We start from the raw sequence: 23481 nt of genomic DNA, 5'->3' as shown, positions 1-23481 counted from the left end.
AGATGAAATTCATGATTACTTTCCAAGTCACAAAATGTCACCATAGTGCATTTTCTCAATAGATGGTGGCATGACTGAAAAAAAAAAGAACCATAATTGAAAATTCTATGCAATATCTAGGACAGAATTTTGGGACAAGCATACAAATACGAGGTGTAACAAATACCATAAAGTTTTAACCCCTCAGTAAGAAAATATACTTGCTTCCGAGCATCATACAATGGTCATCACACAGTGACCATCTCAGTGCCTATGACAGAATGAGCATAACACACTAGCCAGCACTCATTGTCCATCATCCAGTGAACACCACACAGTTGGTAATAACACAGTAGCCAGAAAAAGGGCCATCCTTCAATGACAATCAGTTGGTGTTCATACATCAGAATGTCCCCCTCTAGCGGTCACTCTGTGGCCAAAAAAAGAAAAGGAAGAGTGCTTCTCTGTAAAGGAGAAAGAAATAAACATTTTCTTTCTTCTTTTTATTCTAACCTTCTTTACCTTTAATATTTGTCCATATTCCAAGGAAATTCTGTGTTCCACGCCTTCACAGAAGTCTCAAACCTTTGTTCTCTCTACCCTGCTTCGAGATCTTCTGGCATCAATCCATCTTCTCCCGGGTACCAGAACATCAATTTCTGACTCCTTCTTTAATTAGTATACTCCACAATCACATTTTCATAAGAGAAACGTAAAATAAATTTTATCTTTTGTAGAGTATTTAATCAGCAAACCATCAAGCCTTAAAAGCAGGACAGAAATTGGAGAAAACCTCCAGATTAACAGGAAAATTCTAATCAGTTCCTGAGAACTGGAATTGAGATCTGAACTCTGATAAATTATCTTTTTTCATTTTTGAAATTAAAATTTAATCACACTTCTCTTTCCATTTCCTCCCTCGCAAATCTCCCTTCATATAATCCATAAAATCCATGGCCTGTTTTCTCAGTAATTGTTATTTCCTAAATATAACCTATTCAACACATGTAATGCTACTTATTATGCTCCTTTTCAGATCTGACCACTTAGCATTGGACAACCAATCGGTGTGCCCATCCCTGGAGAAGACCATTCATCTTGCTCATAGCTTTCCTCAGTTACCTAAAGTTCTTTGTGTAGGACTAAAGCCACATGGTCTTTTCCCAGTCCTAATTCAGCTCTAAACTCTGATAATCTCATCTTGATCTTGGACATTTCACAGATATTATTAGTCCATTAAGCCAAACAAAATGTAAACTTTCTAATGGACTAACATAAGGTTTTATCTGAATTTGAAGAAATGTAATTCAGTCAAATAGGTTTCTATTTGTAAGAGTTAGCTTTTAGCTCAAATGTTCTAATCTTAATTATTAACGATACCCATGAATAGTATGATCAGGAAGTTGAAAATCTTGAAAGCACTTCCTGGGTTTTAACTTTGGCTACATGTTGGCAAATACAAGAGACAGATCTAACTAGCAAGTAAATCACCAACTCTATAGATAAGGACAGAACAGAACAGAACAGAAAGAGCTGGATGTCCAAGGTGGTGCTGTGGACAAGCACTGTTGGAAAGATTTAAAAATGCTTTTGGCCAGGCTCCACTCCTAGAAGTTTTATCTCCAGTGGTAGAAAGTCTGTCACACTGGTGTGATTTTCAAACTCCTTCAGTTATACTAATAAGGTGCCTCCTCACATATAGAAAATTGGCTTCGGGAACTACTGTGCAGTTAATGAACTAAATCTCACGGATAGGGCAGAAGACATGTGTTGGATGGGGAGTGAAAAAGATGAGCAAATACAAGAGGCAGATCTAACTAGCGAGTAAATCACTGACTCTATGGATAAGGACAGAACAGAAAGAGCTGGATGCCCAAGGTGATGCTGTGGACAAGCACTGTTGGAAGACCCAAAGTAGAATGCACCCATAATTGTATAGGGATTTTCTAGTCTGCATGCAAGTTCATGTTCAAGAATATACATAACAAATTAATATAAGAATAGCCTGTATATAATTATAAATGTATATGTATAGTATATATAAATGTATATGTATAGTATAAATGTATATGCATAGTATATTCTCAATACATTTTCCATTTTTTTACTTCACTGTCTTCACAATGATTATGTTTTGAGACCAGGTCCCATGAAGATCAAGCTGACTTTAAACTCACTGTGCTACTTGGGATGGGCTGATCCTCTTGACTCTGTTTTATAGGAAGGATTACAAGTATACACTGCCACACTGGTTTTATTTGGTTCTTGGGATCAGATCTAGGACATCATAGGTTTTAGGCAAGCAGTCTAGCAAGTTATATGTATTGAGAATATACTATGCATAAACACATTTATAATTATATACAGGCTATTCTTATATTTATTTGTGTTATGTATATTCTTGAACATGAACTTGCATGCAGACTAGAAAATCCCTATACAATTATGGGTGCATTCTACTTTGGGTCTTCCAACAGTGCTTGTCCACAGCACCACCTTGGGCATCCAGCTCTTTCTGCTCTGTCCTTATCCATAGAGTCAGTGATTTACTTGCTAGTTAGATCTGTCTCTTGTATTTGCCCATCTTTTTCACTCCCCAGTATCCTTACCCGTAAATAATTACGTTTTAAATCTTAATCATGGCATTATTAAAGTTTGTATCATTTCTCCTTTCACAAGTAACTGAGAGCAGAAATTTCAAGCTACCTATGTAAAGATAACGTCTCATGTTCACTTATAAAAGTGAAGACACTTTGAGACCTATAATCCACCTACAGTTCGTTAGTATTTGTAATCTATAGTACAGAGTTAAAGGTGAGGGTATAGCACAGTGGCAAAGCAAACTTGCATGCTTGTGGTACTATGATCAGTCCCTAGCACCCAATGAATGAATGAATTGTGAGTGAATTAATGGGTACTTGAAAATCACTTGTTTCCTCAAGTATAATTAATATGGTTCTGCTTATTGAAAGTCCATTAACTCTATACTACCTATTACTATTTCAGCTCTAAATCAAGTCATCATGTATGGATGGATCTTTATTCTCCTTTATTCTTTTTCTGTATCTGCAAAATGTGGTAATCTCATGGTTTTCACAACTACATATGGTCAGCAAGACTTCCCGTCTAATAATGACATTTCTCTAGCTTTTTATTATCCAAGGTTATTTGATTTATAGACTCTGTATTTTATTTAAACTTTACAATCAGCATTCCAGTTCAGATAGATAGCATAGAGAGTGGATCTTGCCGTTAGTCCTACCACTGGTCTACATAGTGAGTTTCAGGACAATCAGTGACATACTGAGACTCTGTGTTAAAAAAACAAACAGACATCATCAACAACAAAAACACAAACTCACAGGATGCAAAACAAAAGCACAGACACACACAAACACACACACACACACACACACAAATGCGCACTCATACCCACACAACCTTCTGAGATTTTTGAATAAAAGTTTACTGAACTTGTAAGTCAATTTGGGGAAAATCAGACCCTAACACAATATTTAATTTTCAAACCCAGGCCGTGGTCCTTTCTACCTTTTAAAAGAGTTTTGTTGTTGTTGTTGTTGTTGTTGTTGTTCATTATCTCTACACTATGTTAGAATATAGATTCTATTCATATATCATATTTGTTGCTATTTTAAACCATGCTGATTTTACTATTGATAGCTTCTGGGAAAGGAAATATCAATTTTCTTCATTGGAGTGACTCTGAGTATGTCAACCACATCCCAGGGCAGGAACCACACTCAAGAGTAGTTGGCCAATTCAAAATAACCTCCAGTTTTGTTTGTTTGTTTGTTTGTTTGTTGTTTTGTTGGTGGTAGTTTGATTTGGGTTGGGTTCTTGTGGGTCTGTTTTTTTAAGAGAGAGAAAGGTCATGAAGTTGAGTGTGGAGATAGAAGGGACAGAGAATCTGGGAGGAGTTGGAATAAGGGAAGGGAAAAATATGTTCAAAATATATTGTGTGAAAAAAACTTAAAGAAAAAGAATAGAGGAAAAAATCATGTTACAGAAAAACAGTATTTTTGTTCAAAACTGGTGTAGAAATACAATTGGCATTTTTCTTATATTGTTGTTGTGCACAGGGACTTTGATTAATTCATCTATTAAGTTGAATGGCCTTTTAAAAATGTTTCCCAATATACATGTTTAATTCAATTTTATTTTGAAGCATGCAAATGTAGTATATGATAAAAGTAATACTAGACTTAAATGAAAAAGAAGACACTTCCAGCACCTTAAATTGGTTCTGCATTGTCTATGAAGATAATAAATGTTCTTCATCTGCAGATAAGCTTACTTAATTTCCTTGCCTTACAAATTCTTATCGGTGTAATTTTGTTTGTGCCCTTAATTCTTCCTTTACTTTTATTCTCTAAAGCATTTCTTAATAAGACAAGTATTTACTCAGAGTACAACACTTGCTTATTCCCAGAACAGTAATATTTTATTATTTATGCTTTTTCACGATGTTTGAGGTTGTTCTCTATTACAACTGAATTTTCCCTACCTGCCATTAATAGTATATTGTTGTGCTCCCCACATAGCAAAGTGTTAAAAGAGTGGAATTGTCCTAATATAGGAGAACAGTACATAAAAGAGCAGAGGAGCATCAGTTGGTATTGAATTTGAAATTACAAAGGATCAAGAATACAAGGAATGTTGGCTAAAAACACCTGGCTTTCTTTTTCCCTCTTTTCCCTGACAATAATCACTTAATTACTTTCCAAGAGTTTCCTCCGCCTCCTGCTTCCTTTAAACATATTTTTCAGAGTGAATACATAGTTCTTTTGGCAATTGCTTTGGGAGTGGTAGCCATTTTGACCACTGTTTATTTAGAAAGCCCACTTTTTAAAAGTAGTATTTAATTGAAATAGAATTACATCATTTTCCCTTCTCCTTCCTTTATAACCCCCCCCCAGGCCATTCCGTGTCCCCCTTCACTCTCAAGTTGATAGCCTCTTTTTCTTTAATGTTTACTGTCACCCACATTTACATATATATGTATGTGTGCACATGTACATATGTGTATGCAAAAATGTATATGAATACAACCTGCTGAGTGTGCTTTTGTTGTTTGTGGGTGTGTGCCTTTCAGGGATGACCACTCTTCATTGGACAACTAACGAGGGAGCTAAACCTTTGGTGAGGTTATTTAGTCCCTCTCCCAGGCCTCACTGGTTATCTGTGGCTCTCTGTCTAGGGGTGAGACCCCATGACATGTTCGTCCTTTCATGTTAACATGCTGGTTACTGTGGTCATCATTACAGTCTTATTCCTATAGCCATTTCTAGGAGAGACTGTTTCCCAACCGAAGTCCTGGTATGCTGGCTCTTAAAATCTCTCTCTGCCTCCTCCTCTGTGATATTCCCTGAACCACAGATGCACAGCCATGTGCTGTTTGCAAATTGTGATAATAACAATTCCTATAACCCTTGAGAGCTTTTCTCAACACTACTGCCCCATTTTGAAGAGCATCTCCTCAAGTAACGCAGGTGATGGGATGAAGTCATGGACCCACTTACTCAGCCCATGTTTGTTCCCTCTCCTTTGGCTTTAGTATCAGACAAAAGTGATGGTATGGGGCACCCTTGTCTCGTTCTTTATTTCTAGGGGAAGCTTTCAGTAATTTACCCTTAAACCAATGCTTGCTCTTGGTTTTCAAAAATAATCTTTAACAGTCTAGACCTTTGTTTTTGTATTCTGTGAACTAAAATGATTTTTTTTTCAAAAGACGTAGCTGATGTCTATTGAGGTAATCATATATTTCTTTATCTTTTTATATGAAATGGTCTTTTAAAGCATCATGCTGCACGGCAAGATATTTAACAACCTATAAAGATATATGTAATACAATTAATATGTTCTATGTATTTGCTTATATATATGCTATATATGTGAATAACAGTCTTAAACTTAATTCTAACTAAATATATAAGTATGTGTCCTTGTGTGGTAGCAGATTTAATAACTAAATTCCAGTGTTGAGATTCCAGCTGAGCTGTGTATCATTACTTCATAGGAAAGCAGGCTGCTTTAGATCCATTCGTCTTGCAGAACCTCCTGCCAAACAATACTGACAAGTATTACATTTACAATGGATCATTGACATCCCCTCCCTGCACAGACACCGTAGAATGGATTGTTTTTAAGGATACAGTTAGCATCTCTGAAAGCCAGGTAATCTCAGAGGTTCACATAATGAAGTAATTTGAAGCTTTTGTAAAAGCATTCTTTTGCAGCTTTGCTGCTGTGTATCATTTTAGAGCATTTACCGAAGCTTTTGATGCAGACGTGTTAAACGATTTGGTCTTCTTTCCAGCTGGCTGTATTTTGTGAAGTTCTCACAATGCAACAGTCTGGGTATGTCATGTTGATGGATTACTTACAAAACAATTTCCGAGAACAACAGTACAAGTTTTCCAGGCAGGTGTTTTCCTCATATACTGGAAAGGAAGAGATCCACGAAGTAGGTATGTATTGAAATACCATTCTTTTTTTCTGTGCCCCTCAAAGACTCGACAGAGATGGTTATTTTGGTGTGGTGGAAAATGCACAAGACTTTGAAATGTTTAAATTAACTTTTCTAGCTTTAGGCAAGCAATTTAGCTGCCCTGGATCGTGGTTCCCACATCTACAAATGAGAATTTGAAAACTCCATTCTTCCTCTATGAATTTTTTACGGGTGAGGAAAAAACTAGAACTGGTAAATGGAAGCAAGTTTTCCAAATCCCACAACAATAAGTAGCATAGCAACCTAGGCCATCCAAATTCACTTTAAAGCATACACTGGACCAAAAGCTACAGAAGGAAAAGGAGTAAGAAGCTGAGATGTTCAGGCATTGGGGTGTCGTGTCTGGTGGATATGATCATGGCTTTGAGCTGGAGATAGAAACATGAAGTGAACCTTGATGTGAGATTATGGTACACACACCTTGTTGACAGTTTAAGCAGCTACTTTACTAATTTATTATTATTAAACAAAACTCTCCTTGGTTTCCTTCTTTGGGGGAAAATAAGTTTGTCTTTGTCATATCCAACCAATAGAAAAGATAGTGGGTGTTTGGGTTCCTTGGGTGTGTTCTGTGCCTTTTCTGGCTGACACAGGAGTCAGAAGCCCTTCCAAAACCAGATGACACAACCGGAGGTATCTCTAACTTTGAACTTTCTGTTTATATAAGACTATACTATAGTCATGGATTATATAATATACTATAATCCATGAAGAAATAGTTGAAGTTGCTTTCATTGTGTGGTATTAAGATTTCCCAAACTAGAGCTGGGCAGTGGTGCTGCACGCCTTTAATCCCAGTACTTGAGAGGCAGAGGCAGGCGGATCTCTGAGTTCGAGGCCAGCCTGGTCTACAGAGTGAGTTCCAGGACAGCCAGAGCTACACAGAGAAACCCTGTCTCGAAAAAAATCCCAAACCGGATTCTCTTTGATTTCTGCCCTGCACTTGAATTTTTGATATGAATGATACTAATTTAATAATCAACTTTTTTTCCTTTTTTATTTATTTATTTATTTTTTAATTTTTAATATTTTTATTACATATTTTCCTCAATTACATTTCCAATGCTATCCCAAAAGTCCCCCATAGCGCCCCCCACTTCCCTACCCACCCATTCCCATTCTTTTGGCCCTGGCATTCCCCTATATTGGGGCATATAAAGTTTGCAAGTCCAATGGGCCTCTCTTTCCATTGATGGCCGACTAGGCCATCTTTCGATACATATGCAGCTAGAGACAAGAGCTCCGGGGTTCTGGTTAGTACATCATGTTGTTCCAACAGTAGGGTTGCAGATCCCTTTAGCTCCTTGGGTACTTTCTCTAGCTTCTCCATTGGGAGCCCTGTGATACATCCAATAGCTGACTGTGAACATCCACTCCTGTGTTTGCTAGGCCCCGGCATCGTCTCACAAGAGACAGCTATATTGACCTGGAGGGCATCATCTTGAGTGAAGTAACACAATCACAAAAGAACTCACACAATATGTATTCACTGATAAGTGGATATTAGCCCAAAACTTAGGATATCCAAGATATGAGATACAATTTGCTAAACGCATGAAACTCAAGAAGAATGAAGACCAAAGTGTGGACACTGTGCACCTTCTTAGAATTGGGAACAAAACACCCAGGGAAGGAGTTACAGAGACAAAGTTCGTAGCTGTGATGAAAGGATGGACCATTTAGAGACTGCCGTATCCAGGGATCCATCCCATAATCAGCTTCTAAACGCTGACACCATTGCATACACTAGCAAGATTTTGCTGAAAGGACCCAAATAATCAACTTTTAAAATCAACCTTTAATGTTCATTCTCTTATTGTTTTGATATACTATTTAGAATTGTTTGTGATCCAACAAAAAGCATGGCAAATATTGTCAAATAACTATATCTAGTGTAACATTAGCATTCAAAGTAAAATTTGATTCCTTGTAAAAGTGAGCTCTATAGTCATAGCAAATACTTTAATAGTCTTTATAATGAATAATACGTAATTGCTTAGAAATACTAAAATGAACCAAAACGACATCCCTTTCTAAAATATAGTAGACAAAAGAACAAATTTAAAATATAATTTCTTTTCCATTGTACTTTAAATCTCATTTTATCAAAACTCTGGATGGAACCTCATTTCTTTAAGAATAAGATCATAGTCTGTCGCTTAACAAGGTCTTCCATGCTCACTGATACTAATGCTTACCCTTAGGCAAGGTTTTTTTCCTTTCCCACTAAACTCTTTGAGGGCCTCTGAAGCAGGGAAACCCATGCTCACAGGTCACATTGGAGATATTTTCTCTATGCCTCATGCCTCTCCCTGCTGTCTTTACATCTTTGCCCACTCCTTGTTCCCTGAAAGTCAAGCAAGACATCCCTCCACTCAGAGACTATCTCTTATCCCCACTATGTGTGAATTTGTCCCAAGCACAGGAATACTCTCTGGTGGCATCATAACCAGAAGATCAAGGTAAATAATGCTTATCTGGATTCTGTTCAATATGCCAAGTATATGTTTCCCAGTAACAACCAGACTATAGCAATTGTCTGGGTGCATGGCTCTCCAACTGCCCTCTAAGCCCATGACAAAACTATGTGTTTTATGTCTTTATATGCATTTCTGAGCTAAACCAAATCACTGAATATTCACTGTATGTATGAAGGAATCATCTTCCTTATAATAAAAGCTTGCTGATGCTTAATAAGTATACTCCACACTGTTCAGTGTGTAATCCACATGTAGCTCTGAATTGCCATAGGGCAATATAGTCATAATTATGTTAAAGGCTTAACTTACCAAAAGCAATAGTAGCTACCAACTGTTGTGTGGCACTCCCTTACCTTGAACCAAAGTGTATTTATATTTAATTATATTATACTTAAGCCTCACATCACCCACTTCATGATGCTGGCTAACCTTTTCATGGTTTACAGTTTGGGAAGCTGACACTGAGTGATTTGTCCCCATTTACACAGCTAGAAAGGGATGACGTCAGCATCTGACCTCAGGTGTCTCTGACTTTAAAGCCTGCCATAGCTCTTTCCACTTTGCCTAATACTTTTAAAGGAATATAATTTTGTAATAAAATCAATGACCTTAAAAAACAAGGTCAGACAGAAACACTACCTGAGGTCTCCATGGTCCTTGGTGTTCTGAGTTACAAAAAGTCAGTGAAGAGGTTACCGCGGAAGGCAGGCAGGTCTCACATGGAACATACGGGGCGTCGCTCTTACTCCTGTCAGCTGATCGTGGATGTTGTCACACTATCCCATAGCTCTGCGGCAGCATTGTTATGGCTGTACGAGTAATATGTGATGCATGTTTGTCGTTTTGTTTGAACATAATTAAAATAGCAGAACTAACTAGGAAAGGGTGTTATTGTAAATAGATTTATTCATTAAAATTGGAGGAATCTTCTGTTTCCTGTCTTACTCAACATGTTGTTTCTCCATCCTTACAAATGGACCTTTCTACTGAAGCAACCTGGTCCTTTACCTTCAGTCAGGCTGTTTTTCATTGCCTCGCTTCAGAGCTAATGCACCTGCCTCGCTTTCTTGGTAGATTTTCACCTTTCACGGCTCACTGTCATGGAATAAAGGACAGTTACGGTCCTGTAGGCGAAGCCTTCTTCTCTCTTGATAAGTGAGGAACAAAAGAGAGAATTAAAGAATAGGTTGAGGTTCACTGGTTCCTTAGCTTTTGGGGTGGCAAGGAACATGTGTTATTGGCAGCACGCACAGCAGAGTTGAGTAGATTTAGATTTCCAGACAAGGCAAAGCCAAGTTCTTCTTTATTTAATATTCCTTGGAAAATTTTTACGTGCTCAAAGTCTTCAAAAGAATGCATAACATACAGTCCAGAATCATGATAAAAGACAGTTTCAAAAAAAAAGATTTTAATTTTAAAAACAGTATCTGTGTCATACTAAAGTTAAGAAGTCATTTCCTCGGTGACTGAGAAGAAGACACAGAGAATCTGTTCACGCCCTCACTTGAACTATGTCACTATGCAGTTACAATGATTATTAGATTTGACAATAGTGTATACTTAGCATGTAAAGATAATTATATAGTAATCTTACAGATTCCCATTGTATTATATTTTGCATTTGCTGAACTTGTAAAAGAAGAGGTGAGCTGCGTGCTATCTGCCGCTGAGAAGGGAGACTTGGGAATCTTTAAAATGGGAGCATTTATTTATGTTCGGGGACAATTTTTTTTTCTACCACAGTGGTTTGCATTTCAGCAAGCATTTATTATTATTTCATTTGCTGAGCATATCCCTATGATAGTTCTCTTGGTAATGAATAGACCATCGCCCTTCTTTTTGAAGCTGAATTCGTCAACAATTGAGGGTAGAATCCAGGTTTTGATTTTTATCAAATTTAATCTAAAAATAAGGCTTTTTGTGTGTGCTGTTGTTAAAGTAGAAAATCTGAGTAGGCTCACAAAAGACACTAAAATTTTTTTAAGTGTTATGATTCAAAATTGACCACTGAAAACTTAATGTGCTTTTAGACTTTTCACTCCAATTCAAAACATATTTCATTTTGCAATGGTATGTTACATAGTGATATTAAAAGAATCTCTAAGAAAGTATTTTAGCTGTCATATAGTATTCCACTATTTTGTGAAAATTTATAAAATATTTTCCTCACCCTTGAACATTCAGGGTATATTTTCACTTTTTACCTTCATAAATATCTAACATTGTCATTTTGGTTACAGCAGAAGTAAAAAGTATGATAAAAATTGTCAGACCCTTGCTATTAATAAATACATTGGAGATACATGTATTTTCAGCATACATACCAAATCATGGCACAAAGCATGTGACTCCCTGTTTCCAAGTGCACTCTGAGATGAAAGCCAAGACCATATTCATCTTTACACTTACAGCAGCCTTTGAGAATTCCCTTCATCAGAACATCACTGCTCTGTTTTCTGCTTTGATGTAAGGATGCCATTCCTTAGGAAGGCACGTCATCTAGGCATCATAAAGTGAACATGGTAGATTCTAAGAATCCTTGGATTTAGTAGAACCATCTGATTGGGAAGGCTGTAGTATAGGCTGCCTTCTAAACAATAAGTACTACAGACAACAATTCAAACCTGTATAGAGTAGGAGAAGTTCACATTTATTCCCAGCCCCTCAAGTACTATATGCTTTCTTGTTCTTTTTTTATTTTTTTAACAATTTTTATTAGATATTTTCTTCATTTACATTTCAAATGCTATCCCAAAAGTCCCCTATACCCTCCTCCCACCCTACTCCCCAACCCACCTACTCCCACTTCCTGACCCTGGCATCACCCTGTACTGGGGCATATAATCTTTGCAAGACCAAGGGCCACTCCTCTCACTGATGGCTTATTAGGCCATGTTCTGCTACATATGCAGCTAGAGACATGAGTTCAGGGGGTACTGGTTAGTTCATATTGTTTTTCCACCTATAGGGTTGCAGACCCCTTCAGCTCCTTGGGTACTTACTTTCTCTAGCTCCTCCATTGGGGGCCCTGTGCTCCATCCAATAGCTGACTGTGAGCATCCACTTCTGTATTTGCCAGGCACTGGCATAGCCTCACAAGAGACAGCTATATCAGGGTCCTGTCAGCAAAATCTTGCTGGCATATACAGTAGTGTCTGTGTTTGGTGGCTGATTATAGTATGGATCCCTAGATGGGGCAGTCTCTGGATGGTCCTTCCTTTCATCTCAGCTCCAAACTTTGTAACTTCTTCCATAGGTATTTTGTTCCCCATTCTAAGAAGGATCAAAGTATCCACAGTTTGGTCTTCCTTCTTCTTGAGCTTCATGTGTTTTGCAAATTGTACCTTGGTTATTCTAAGTTTCCGGGCTAATATCCACTTATCAGTGAGTGCACTCTCCCATTGAAGAGCAGGGGCTCATTGAGAGCATGGAGAAAACACACCAGAGAGCATTTACTTCCAAACTCAGCACCAGTATTTTATTATATGAAAATCATAGAATTATTGATGTTATAAACCACTATATCTTCATCTATAAAATGAGAAGAATTACATTTGGTCTGTAATGAGACTGTCATGAGACTCAAACTGAGCTAAAATTTGCAATGTATTACCACGCCTTAGATGAGTGAGCTGCACACTCAGTGACTGATGTCATTGTCACGTGTCACATGCATGAAGAAACAAGAAATCATGGTGAAGAAATAGAACTCTGTAAAATTTTCATGATGAGCATTTAAGATAATTTGTTATAGAATTATGGAATGTACTCCAAGTGTTAGCTAGCACTGTAATAAATGTAATATAAAAATTTTAAAGCAGTAGAATATAGTGTGCTTTTCACGATAGAGAGCATGTTGGGAGTATCTTTGGAGCATAATCTATCTGAACCACGTAACATAAAGCAGTGAACTACAAGATATTTTCTACCATTTCCTTGGAAATGTCATTATTAATTTTACATTAGCAAGCCTACTTTCTGGGAAGTCGGTAGTTGTAAATAGTGTTTGTTAGCATCACACCTAGATAGCGCTAGCTCTAATTATAGCCAGGAAAGAAAAAAATGATCATTTACTTCTTAGACAATCGTGTACTACAAAATTAAGCTGCTGATAATGTTGTTCTCAATCCCTGGAGAAGAGCATGGCGTAGTGTACATGCACAGTCAGCAAATGATGGCATGACACTCCCCTAGGCACACCTACCCGGCACTTTCTTACCTTTCCACATTTTTAGCCCTAGTTAATGCAACTCAGAATATGCTCCCTCCCTCCTGGCAAGCTTTATGTGTTTCAGGACACACCCCAGAACAAGGAAGGCCAAAGGGAATTCAAACCTAGCTGTGCACTCTACATCAACTTGGTTAACAGAGAGATTTGTGATGACCGAAAATTCACTTGTCTTTCTCCTCCATGTCTTTTCTGCCATCTTTTCTTTCCCTGCCTTTTCCTTTTGTCTTCAGATACTCAGAATGTTGCTTGGTAATTTTGTCTTTTTTTTTTCTTGATGTAGTACATGTTCTTCCACACAATGTAATAACTAATTAACCACCAACCTTTATGAAAGCTAAACATGACACTCTACAACCTTAAGTGGATACATGTGGCTTTTGATGAGTCCCCTGTTGTCCAAGTAACAGTTGTTTATTGGTTCTGCTTTATTGTCCATTTCTCTATGAACGAAGTTTAGAATTTACTAACTGAAGACACATGAAGCTTTCTGAATGTCCATCTTAGAAATTGACGACAGGGATGAGCTTCCAACGAGCAGGAACAACAGCGGCACCTACATACCAGTAGTAACCAGAACCAACTTGAGTGGAGGGTTGGAACTGGTTTTAATCTAGAACAGATATGGGTCCCTGATAAAGCTCATCTGGTAGGTCAGATTCTTTGCCTATGAATGATACTTAAGCACCATATAGAGTTTCTAGAACTCTATATGTTCTTCAAGAACCAGGTCCCCCGTTTCAGGCATTGTTGCTTAAAGAATGTGTAGCTGTGATCCAGATTGAGCATAACTTGTGTAAATGAAATGAAAGGCACCATTTGCTTCCATTAAAGTTGATGAGACCTATACAAGTAAATTATAATTCTATTACTGTTTAAATTTGTGTTAGCATGTATTTAGTATCTAAATACATAGTGATCCAAAAAGGAATTCTAGATTTTCAGACCAGATAATTGGCTGATTAGAGTTTATATATTTCTAATAAAATAATTACCCAAATTCTGGAGAAATTATTCAGTGGTTACAAGAACCCACTGCTAAGACTGCCTAATAGGCCCTCCACACAGAGACTCATGCACTGGATAGTCATGTAATCTAAAATAAAAATAATAGGTTAGCTGAGGGTTTATATTACTAAATTATTGCTTATCAATTAATAAAAGGGATATTTTTAATGTTCTTGTTATAATAAAGCTCAATATATATGTGTTTCACAACACATAGAATTGAGTTCGCAAGCCAAGGGGAAACTTTCCATGGAAGGGAAGCATTTTTATTTTTAAAAAGCCTTATGGAAGCATATTACTATAGAAACCTCCTAAAATACATACATATTTTAAATGAGTTTAAATTGAGAAACCATATTATAAGGGAATGATAATACTCCAACTAAACATTGTATGCTACCAAGAAAAAGACCCAAGAATTAAGAATGAATTTCATCATTTTGAGTTGTTCCATGATTCTAAGTTGAGGATCTGATAGGATTTCTAAGCTTTATGGGCAATTGCCATTACTATCAATTACACTCCAAAATTTAACAGTAAGATCCTATTGCTGAAGACACCGTGTGCTTATGTGATAGAATATGGAGAGATCTAGCAGGTGCTCAACTGGAAGATTCATCCTTCTGGCTCACATTCATACTGCCTGAAGGCGCCAAAGGAGAAGAGTAATCATCATTCTCACCCAGCTCTGAATCCTGAGAGCTGCAACAAAGACACACCTGCAAGATATGCCCGTTGGTGTAATAGTGGCACAAACGTTATGGGTGTAATCAACCACTTTTTAAAAACTGGGTTTAAGGCCCACTCCACAAGATGGAACGCATCCATACCCTATGCTGTCAACAAGACCAAGAACCTATAGCTAGATAAGCCATGGGCCCTAGGGAAAAGTCTACTTACATCATTCGGCTAAGTGAATATAGCAATAACACAACTCGTAATGACACATACTCATATGCATAGACCAGTGAATGACTCAACCTGGACTGGAGATTTTCTTTGCAGTATACAGTAACTAACACAGAAATTTACAAGTGACCAAAATGTAGAGCTCAAGAGACATTGGAATGCCTAGCTTTCAATAGGATGTCTCTGCCACATTGCCCGCTTGAGGCTCAAAGATCTATACAGAGAAGGAAGAGGAAAGATTCTGAGAGTTGAAGATGTAAGGAAACAGCATCTTCCAGCCACATCTGAGCAGGTGCACTTAAGAGCCCACAAAGACTGTGTCAGTGCACACAAGACCTTCTCAAGCTCAAGCCAGTCAAAATCCCAGTACAAAGGAGTAGAAATGTGCATAAATTTCACTTCTAGCCAAGTATTTATTGCCAACAGAAAGCTACTAGGAGAGATAATGTCAGTTTCCTTCAATTGAGTGACACTGTACATGGTAACTACTCCCAGGACAGGTCCCATGCTCAGGAGTAATCAGCCAACACAAACAGGGCTTCAGAATTTTAAGAGATAGAAAACATGACATTGAGTGGTTAGGAAGATAATGATCTGCAGATAGTCGAGAAAGACGAATGAAGAAATAAAAGAGGAATGCATAAGCCCAAAGTATTGAAATAACTAAAACCTAATATCAAAGAAATATAACTTCCTTTGAAAAGTCTCACTTCATATTGACCCAGATGGTTAACATCTGAACCATCTCCTATTTGTCACTGGTAAGATCAGACAGACACAGACAAGCCAGAGAAGCTTGACAAGATTAATCCATTCTTATCTCCTTGAACAAAGCTCAAATCTAAGTGGATCAAGGAACTCCACATAAAACCAGAGACACTGAAACTTATAGAGGAGAAAGTGGGAAAGAGCCTCGAAGATATGGGCACAGGGGGAAAATTCCTGAACAGAACACCAATGGCTTGTGCTGTAAGATCAAGAATCTACAACTAGGAACCTCATAAAATTGCAAAGCTTCTGTAAGGCAAAAGGACACTATCAAGAAGACAAAAAGGCAACCAATAGATTGGGAAAAGATCTTTACCAATGCTAAATCCAATAGGGGGCTAATATTTAATATATATTAAGAACTGGGGAAGGTGGACTCCAGAAAACCAAACAACCCTATTGAAAAATGTAGTACAGAGACTAAACAAAGAATTCTCAAGTGAGGAATACCGAATGGCTGAGAAGCAGCTGAAAAAATGTTCAACATCCTTAATCATCAGGGAAATGCAAATCAAAACAACCCTGAGATTCCACCTCACACCAGTCAGAATGGCTAAGATCAAAAATTCAGGTGACAGCAGATGCTGGTGAGTATGTGAAGAAAGAGGAACACTCCTCCATTGTTGGTGGGATTGCAAGCTGGTACAACCACTCTGGAAATCAGTTTGGTGGTTCCTCAGAAAGCTGGATATAGTACTACCGGGAAGATACAGCAATACCACTCCTGGGCATATACCCAGAAGATGCTCTAACTTGTACACATGCTCCACTATGTTCATAGCAGCTTTGTTTATAATAGCCAGAACCTGGAAAGGACCCAGATATCCCTCAACAGAGGAAAAGATATAGAAAATGTAATACATTTACACAATGGAGTACTATGCAGCTATTAAAAACAATGAATCTATGAAATTCTTAGACAAATGGATGGATCTGGAAGATATCATTCTAAATGAGGTAATCCAATCACAAAAGAACACACGTGATATGCACTCACTGATAAGTGGATATTAGCCCAGAAACTTCGAATACTCAAGATACAATTTGCAAAACACATGAAACTCAAGAAGTATAGTATACCAAATTATAGAAACTTTGATCCTTCTTAGAAGGGGGAACAAAATACCCATGGAAGGAGTTACAGAGACAAAGTTTGAAGCAGAGACTGAAGGAATGACCATCCAGAGACTGCCCCACATGGGGATCCATCCCATAAACAACCACCAAACCCAGACACTATTGCCAACAAGATTTTGCTGACAGGATCCTAATAAAGCTGTTTCCTGAGAGGCTCTGCCAGTGCCTGACAAACACAGAAGTGGATGCTCACAGCCATCCATTGAATGGAGCACAGGGTCCCCAATGAAGGAACTAGAGAAAGTACCCAAGGAGCTGAAGAGATTTGCAGCCCTATAGGAGGAACAGCAATATGAACTAACCAGTACCCCCAGAGCTCCCTGGGACTAAACCACCAACCAAAGAAAACGCATGGTAGGACTCATGTCTCTAGCTGCATATGTAGCAGAGGTGTCATCAATGGGAGGAGAGGCCCCTGGTCTTGTGAAGGTTCTATGCTCCAGTATAGGGGAATGTGAGGGCCAGGAAGAGGGAGTGGGAGGGTTGGGGAGTTGGAGGAGGGGGAGGATGGGGGATTTTCAGAGGGGGAAACTAGGAAAGGGGATACCATTTGAAATGTAAATAGAGAAATACCTAATAAAAATTTTTAAAATTTTTTAAAGTTTGGAGCTGTGACGAAAGGATGGACCATTTAGAGACTGCCATATCCAGGGATCCATCCCATAATCAGCTTCCAAACGCTGACACCATTGCATACACTAGCAAGATTTTGCTGAAAGGACCCAGATATAGCTGTCTCTTGTGAGACTAGGCCGGGGCCTAGCAAACACAGAAGTGGATGCTCAGTCAGCTATTGGATGGATCACAGGGCCCCCAATGGAGGAGCTAGAGAAAGTACCCAAGGAGCTAAAGGGATCTGCAACCCTATAGGTGGAACAACATTATGAGCTAACCAGTACCCCAGAGCTCTTGACTCTAGCTGCATATGTATCAAAAGATGGCCTAGTCGGCCATCACTGGAAAGAGAGGCCCATTGGACGTGCAAACTTTATATGCCCCAGTACAGGGGAACACCAGGGCCAAAAAAAAATGGGAATGGGTGGGTAGGGAAGTGAGGGGGGGTATGGGGGACTTTTGGGATAGCATTAGAAATGTAATTGAGGAAAATACATAATAAAAAATATTAAAAATTTTTTAAAAATTTAAAAAAAGAAATTATCTAATTTAAAAAAAAGAATGCCAACTAACACTTTCCTACTTTTCTCAAGACCTTTGAGTTTTATGTGGTGCATAACTGAATTTTAAAGAGTACATTTTACAAGAGTGTAAGTCACTTTAAAATATCCATTTTCTCCAGAAAGAGGAACTTATTTTAGGAGGAGAAGATCTATTGCCAGGAATCCCCTCATACCTTCTACAGGTGCACTTCTCTACCAGGAAGAAGGAGATGGTCTCAGTTTCCCCATGATAGCTTATGTGCTGCCCTTATTTTGAGATTGGTTAATGGTTTTCTGCCATCTGGTGAAAAATCACAGAATAGTCACTGACAGCACTGTGTGGATGATATAGGCTAAACATAACTTAGAAAATAAAATTTTGGTCTGAATTCACATTTTTCACAATGAAAGAATTTTCCTCTTATTCTTTTATAACATTTTAATTAATTATTTTATTTATTTACATTTCAAATGTTGTCCTCCTTCTTGGTTCCCCCTGCAGGATCCTCCCACCCCATGCTCTCCCTTTCACCTCTAAGAGGGTGCTTCCCCACCCACCCATCCATTCTCAACTCAAGGGGACACCTCACTCTAACCACCCCCAACAAAAAATAACATGACTTGTTTGCAGAAAAAAATCCCAGCTCGTGTAAATGTATCCCTGTTTTCATTCAAAGCACATGCTTATATTTTGTGAATAATTAATGTACTGCTGCAACCACAGAGTTCATCTGCTAAATTGCTAAAACCTCATTTAAGTCAGCATATTTGTGCACGGAATTGTTAGTCACGGTTGCCCTCGTGTGTTTATGAGATGAATTACAAACTAGAAGAGAGAAAAGAAAAAAAAAATCCATTAGGATCACATCCTAAAAAGGCTGCTGGCATATTTCAGATGTCTTACCCATGGGGATTGGTTAATCTAAGACACCTACACACTTAGAGGACACAGCTTTGTAGTTTTAGATATCCCTGGAAAACAATGCCCAGACAGTGAATATCTTTCTTCTTTCTCCTTCGTTCCTTCGTTCCTCTCTCTCTCTCTCTCTCTCTCTCTCTCTCTCTCTCTCTCTCTCTCTCTCTCTCTCTCTCTCTCTCTCTCTCTTCTTTCTTTCTTTCTTTCTTTCTTTCTTTCTTTCTTCCTTCCTTCCTTCCTTCCTTCCTTCCTTCCTTTCTTTCTTTCTTTCTTTCTTTCTTTCTTTCTTTCTTTCTTTCTTTCTTTCTCCTATTTTTATTTAATTGTTCTATTTACTTACATTCCAAATGTTGCTGCACTTCCAGAGTTCCTCAGCTCATTCCCCTCCCCTTTGCCTTTGCGAGTGAGTTCTCCCCTCCCCCCATCTTCCTCCCCTGGTGCATCAAGTCTCTACAGGATTAGGCACCTGCTCTCCCTGTGAGGTCAGCCCTCTGATGTATATATATTGGCTCCTTGGACCAGATTGTGTATGCTCTTTGGTTCCCAGGACTCAATGGGGGTGACATTAGTCAGTGAGTTTGTTAATTCATCTTTTTCCTGAGAGATTTTTCTCTCCATACGCTGTGCAAATGTCTGTGGGAACTAACCTTTTCTGTGTGAGTTACTCTAAACTTATCACATATATGTACATGCTGCGGACCATCAAGACTGTTTTTGAAGCAACTGAAGTTTGGCTCAGTTCCCACCCAGAGTTATCTAAAAGTTACTCTCAGAAGTTTTGGAAAGTTTCTCACAATATTATTTCCACAGGAGACAAATACTCTAATTCCCTGTAGTTATTTATTTAAGCTTTCAATGATACCAGAAATGAATTTCATCAGCGGTTCTCAAAAAGACAAAACTGATGACTGTAGTTATGGTATGGATTTCTAGGGTTGGAAACTTTGAATTATTTCAAGGTTTCTCTAATAGCAGAAAAATCCAACTATAGATCATGTTTTATAGGTTCTTTTCCTAAGTCCTGAGCTGAATATGTTTGTCAAGTCTCAAGCAAGGCACGTTACAGACATCATGAGTTTGCAGATAAACGCTATTCATTGTTTCTAAAATGACTGTTCATGTCAAGCACTCTCAAAACCATGACAGCAAAAGAAAAGGGGGAGGGAGCTATTGTTCTTATTATATTTTAATGGTTTCAAAAGGGCAGAAAATAATCAAAGTACAGTGTTTTCAAGTGGGATTTTTGGAAACTAACTCAATTGGGTCTGTGGATGGAACATCTGTGACTGAATCCTGGTGGTGCTCTAAGGGCAGAGGAAGAGACCATACAGACAGTGAGGTCTACACATTCTCCCATCAAGATGCGTCATAGTCAAGGGGCCTCAACCAGGACTTCCACTCTCCAGAATTTGAGTCAGAGTAACCCTCTTTTTTTTATGAACAAAATCTAATTTTAGGCACAAAAAGATCATCAAAAGTGAAGGTATCATGATAAAAAGGCAGAATATCTTACTTCATGAAGTTGAACTAAAATATAATTTAAAATGTCCAGAGAGTACATTTTACTTAATATAAATCCTGGAAGCCAACAATGACTCTGCCAATGACTCACTTTTTATTTTATTTTTTTCTGGAAGTGTGTAGTTCAGAACCAGAAAATGTGCAAGCTGACCCTGAGAATTACACCAGCCTTCTGGTCACATGGGAAAGACCTCGGGTTGTTTACGACTCGATGATTGAGAAGTTTGCAGTTCTTTACCAGCCACTGGAGGGAAATGACCAAGCCAAGCATGAGTTCTTAACAGATGGCTATCAGGACTTGGTAACTATAAGATGAATTACTTTCTGTCTGATAACATTATAGTTGACTTCCAAGGTAAGAACTTACAAATACCCATGTATTTTTTACTTTTGGTCACTTTACATTTTGAGTGATGGTGTTTCCAGGGAATATGGTATAATAAATAATAGCAGTAGTTAGAATTAAATATGAGAACATCATGACAGTGTCAACAACGTTATGGAAGATGGACACATATGGGAAACTTAGGCATTGGACATTATTAGTGTGCCCCTCCTTCATAAATAAAGTGATGTAAAGAATAATTAAGTACTCTATTAAAAAATCTCACATTTGGCCCAAGAATCTCACCTTACATATGTTGTGTATTTTATACTATCAAAAGAAAAAACAAAAACAAACAACAACAAAAAACCATGTAGTGGACTTAAAAGTTGTTTGCTTTGCATTTCTAGATGACATTTGTAAAATGATAACTGGGCCATGATTTTGATGACAGAATAATATAAAACACCCTCTGAGCCATTTAGTGAATTACAGAAAATACAGTTCAGAATCCTTTTGTGACCCAAATGTCACGGTTTGGGTCAAAGACTTTGATTTGGTAGGGGTAGAGAAGGGTTAGCAACCTCTCATCTGCATGCAAGTACAGAAAGACACTACAAAACCAGGAAATCTCTGAGTTCTAAATTTAGGCAGTAAGACTGGTCCTGGGAACCCATTTAATAAACCTGTCATTATTAATATGTTTGATAGTATATGAACACAACAGATAAAATTTAACTACTCTTAAATTAATTTGTCTACAATATAGTGATAATAGTATAGGAGAACTGAAATAGTGAGCAAATATTTCCTCTCATAATTTATAAAGAAAATGATTTACTGTTTTGTGAGCACACATGTTGGAATACACATACATGTGACTACACACATGCATTTGCATGAAGGCATAAATAGACAAGATTAATTTTGCACTGTTAATAGTTTTCTGAGAATAACATCTTTGTATAATTTGTACTGTCTTTCTTCTAGGGTGCCATTCTCAATAATTTACTACCTAACATGAGTTACGTTCTTCAAATAGTGGCCGTATGCTCTAATGGTTTATATGGAAAGTACAGTGACCAGCTGATAGTGGACATGCCCACTGAAGATGCTGGTGAGTGCTTCTTGAGATGCTCCTCTACCTTCTGAGTCAATGATGCTATTTGCTTGCTGGGAACACATGCTCTCTTCTGGCTTTGTGTTTTGTTAAGTGATTTTATAAAGTTGATTTTTCTTAGCAACCTTTTCATAATACTTGCTTGTGTCCTTTCTAGTTTTATGGGCTCCACCCACTTGTCTCTACCATACTAAAATCTAGAATTCACGTGTGAGTGTTAAAAGAAAATACAGATTTGTGTCTTTTGGGGTCTCTATTACTTAGCCTCATGCACTAATTTCCAACTTCGTCAATTTTCCCATCAATGTCATGATTTTTTGTAATGAGTGACTTCAGTTCTATTGTGTATATGTACTACATTGTTTTCATCCTTTCATCTGCTATGGACATCTAGGTTGGTCCCATTTGCTGCTGTTGTGAATAGGAATAGTATGCTGTGAAGAGCAGCAGTAAATATGCATGTGTCACATAGTACAGCAAACTAAAGAGATGGTTCTAAAAACCAAAGAAAGAAAGACAGAAAAACAGGAAGGAAGGAAGGAAGGAAGGAAGGAAGGAAGGAAGGAAGGAAGGAAGGAAGGAAGATGGATGCCCAATAAATATTTTAATAAGTATTCAACATTTTTAGCCATCAAGGAAAGGCAAATTAAAATCACTCTGGGATTCCATCTCACCTTAATCAGAATGGCTCTCCTCAAGGCGGGGGGGGGGGGGGGGGGGCGGGGACGACAAGCAATGCTGGTGAAAGTAAGCAAAGCACCTATATTCACTATCAGTGGGAGTGAAAACTGGCATGGCCAATGTGGAAACCAGTATGGAGAGTTCTCCAAAACCTTAACACAGAACTGACTACACATCCTTTTAAACAAAGGGAAAAATTATTTTCTGTTACATCTTGTTTCCCAGGAGACTTGGAATTTAGCAAAACCAATACAGAGCCATCTGTAAGTTTATTATTAATGCCACCATTTTGACACTTACAGGATAAGAAAAACAAGATCTGTTTGTGTTTGCAAAAATCACTAAATGGAAATGGATGAGTGAATATTGAGACTTATTTGAGATTTAAACTTAAGACTTGGCTTAATTTCATTTGTACTTATTTCCTTTCCAGCCCCCAAAGCATGTAGTAAGTATACTTCATCCTAGGATCATGGCAGGTATTTTCAAATATCTATACAAAACATCTCGAGGTTTCCTTGAAACACTTTTCCACTTTTTATAATTTGATCCATGGGATGCTTTTCTCTCCCTTATGTTAAAACCAGTCTTATTTTCACAGAAACAAGAGTTGTTTCTAATTCTGTTTATCCGCATGTATCCTTTCAAAACATTAAGAGAAAATCTTTTGATCTCAAACATAATGCAATAAACATCAAGATATAGGCATCATTTGACAATTTA

At 37.8% G+C, this 23481-nt stretch overlaps 1 protein-coding gene across 4 annotated transcripts in view; it reads left to right on the top strand.

The window, feature by feature from the left end:
• The window catches only part of Ptprz1 (protein tyrosine phosphatase receptor type Z1), a 178652-nt gene that overhangs the window by 91016 nt on the left and 64155 nt on the right, over positions 1-23481 (top strand). For all 4 annotated transcript variants that reach the window (XM_085840797.1, XM_085840796.1, XM_085840799.1 and 1 more), the window contains exons 7-10: positions 6017-6174; positions 6317-6467; positions 20749-20933; positions 21948-22074. In XM_085840797.1, the coding sequence (XP_085696923.1) occupies positions 6017-6174; positions 6317-6467; positions 20749-20933; positions 21948-22074 (621 nt within the window). The remainder of the gene's footprint in view (positions 1-6016; positions 6175-6316; positions 6468-20748; positions 20934-21947; positions 22075-23481) is intronic.

Source organism: Mus caroli, unplaced genomic scaffold (assembly GCF_978045245.1).
Source record: "Mus caroli unplaced genomic scaffold, Mus_caroli_1 scaffold_7, whole genome shotgun sequence".
Taxonomy (NCBI): domain Eukaryota; kingdom Metazoa; phylum Chordata; class Mammalia; order Rodentia; family Muridae; genus Mus; species Mus caroli.
Note: the sequence above shows the minus strand (reverse complement) of the source record. Positions and strands in the feature narration are given on the sequence as shown.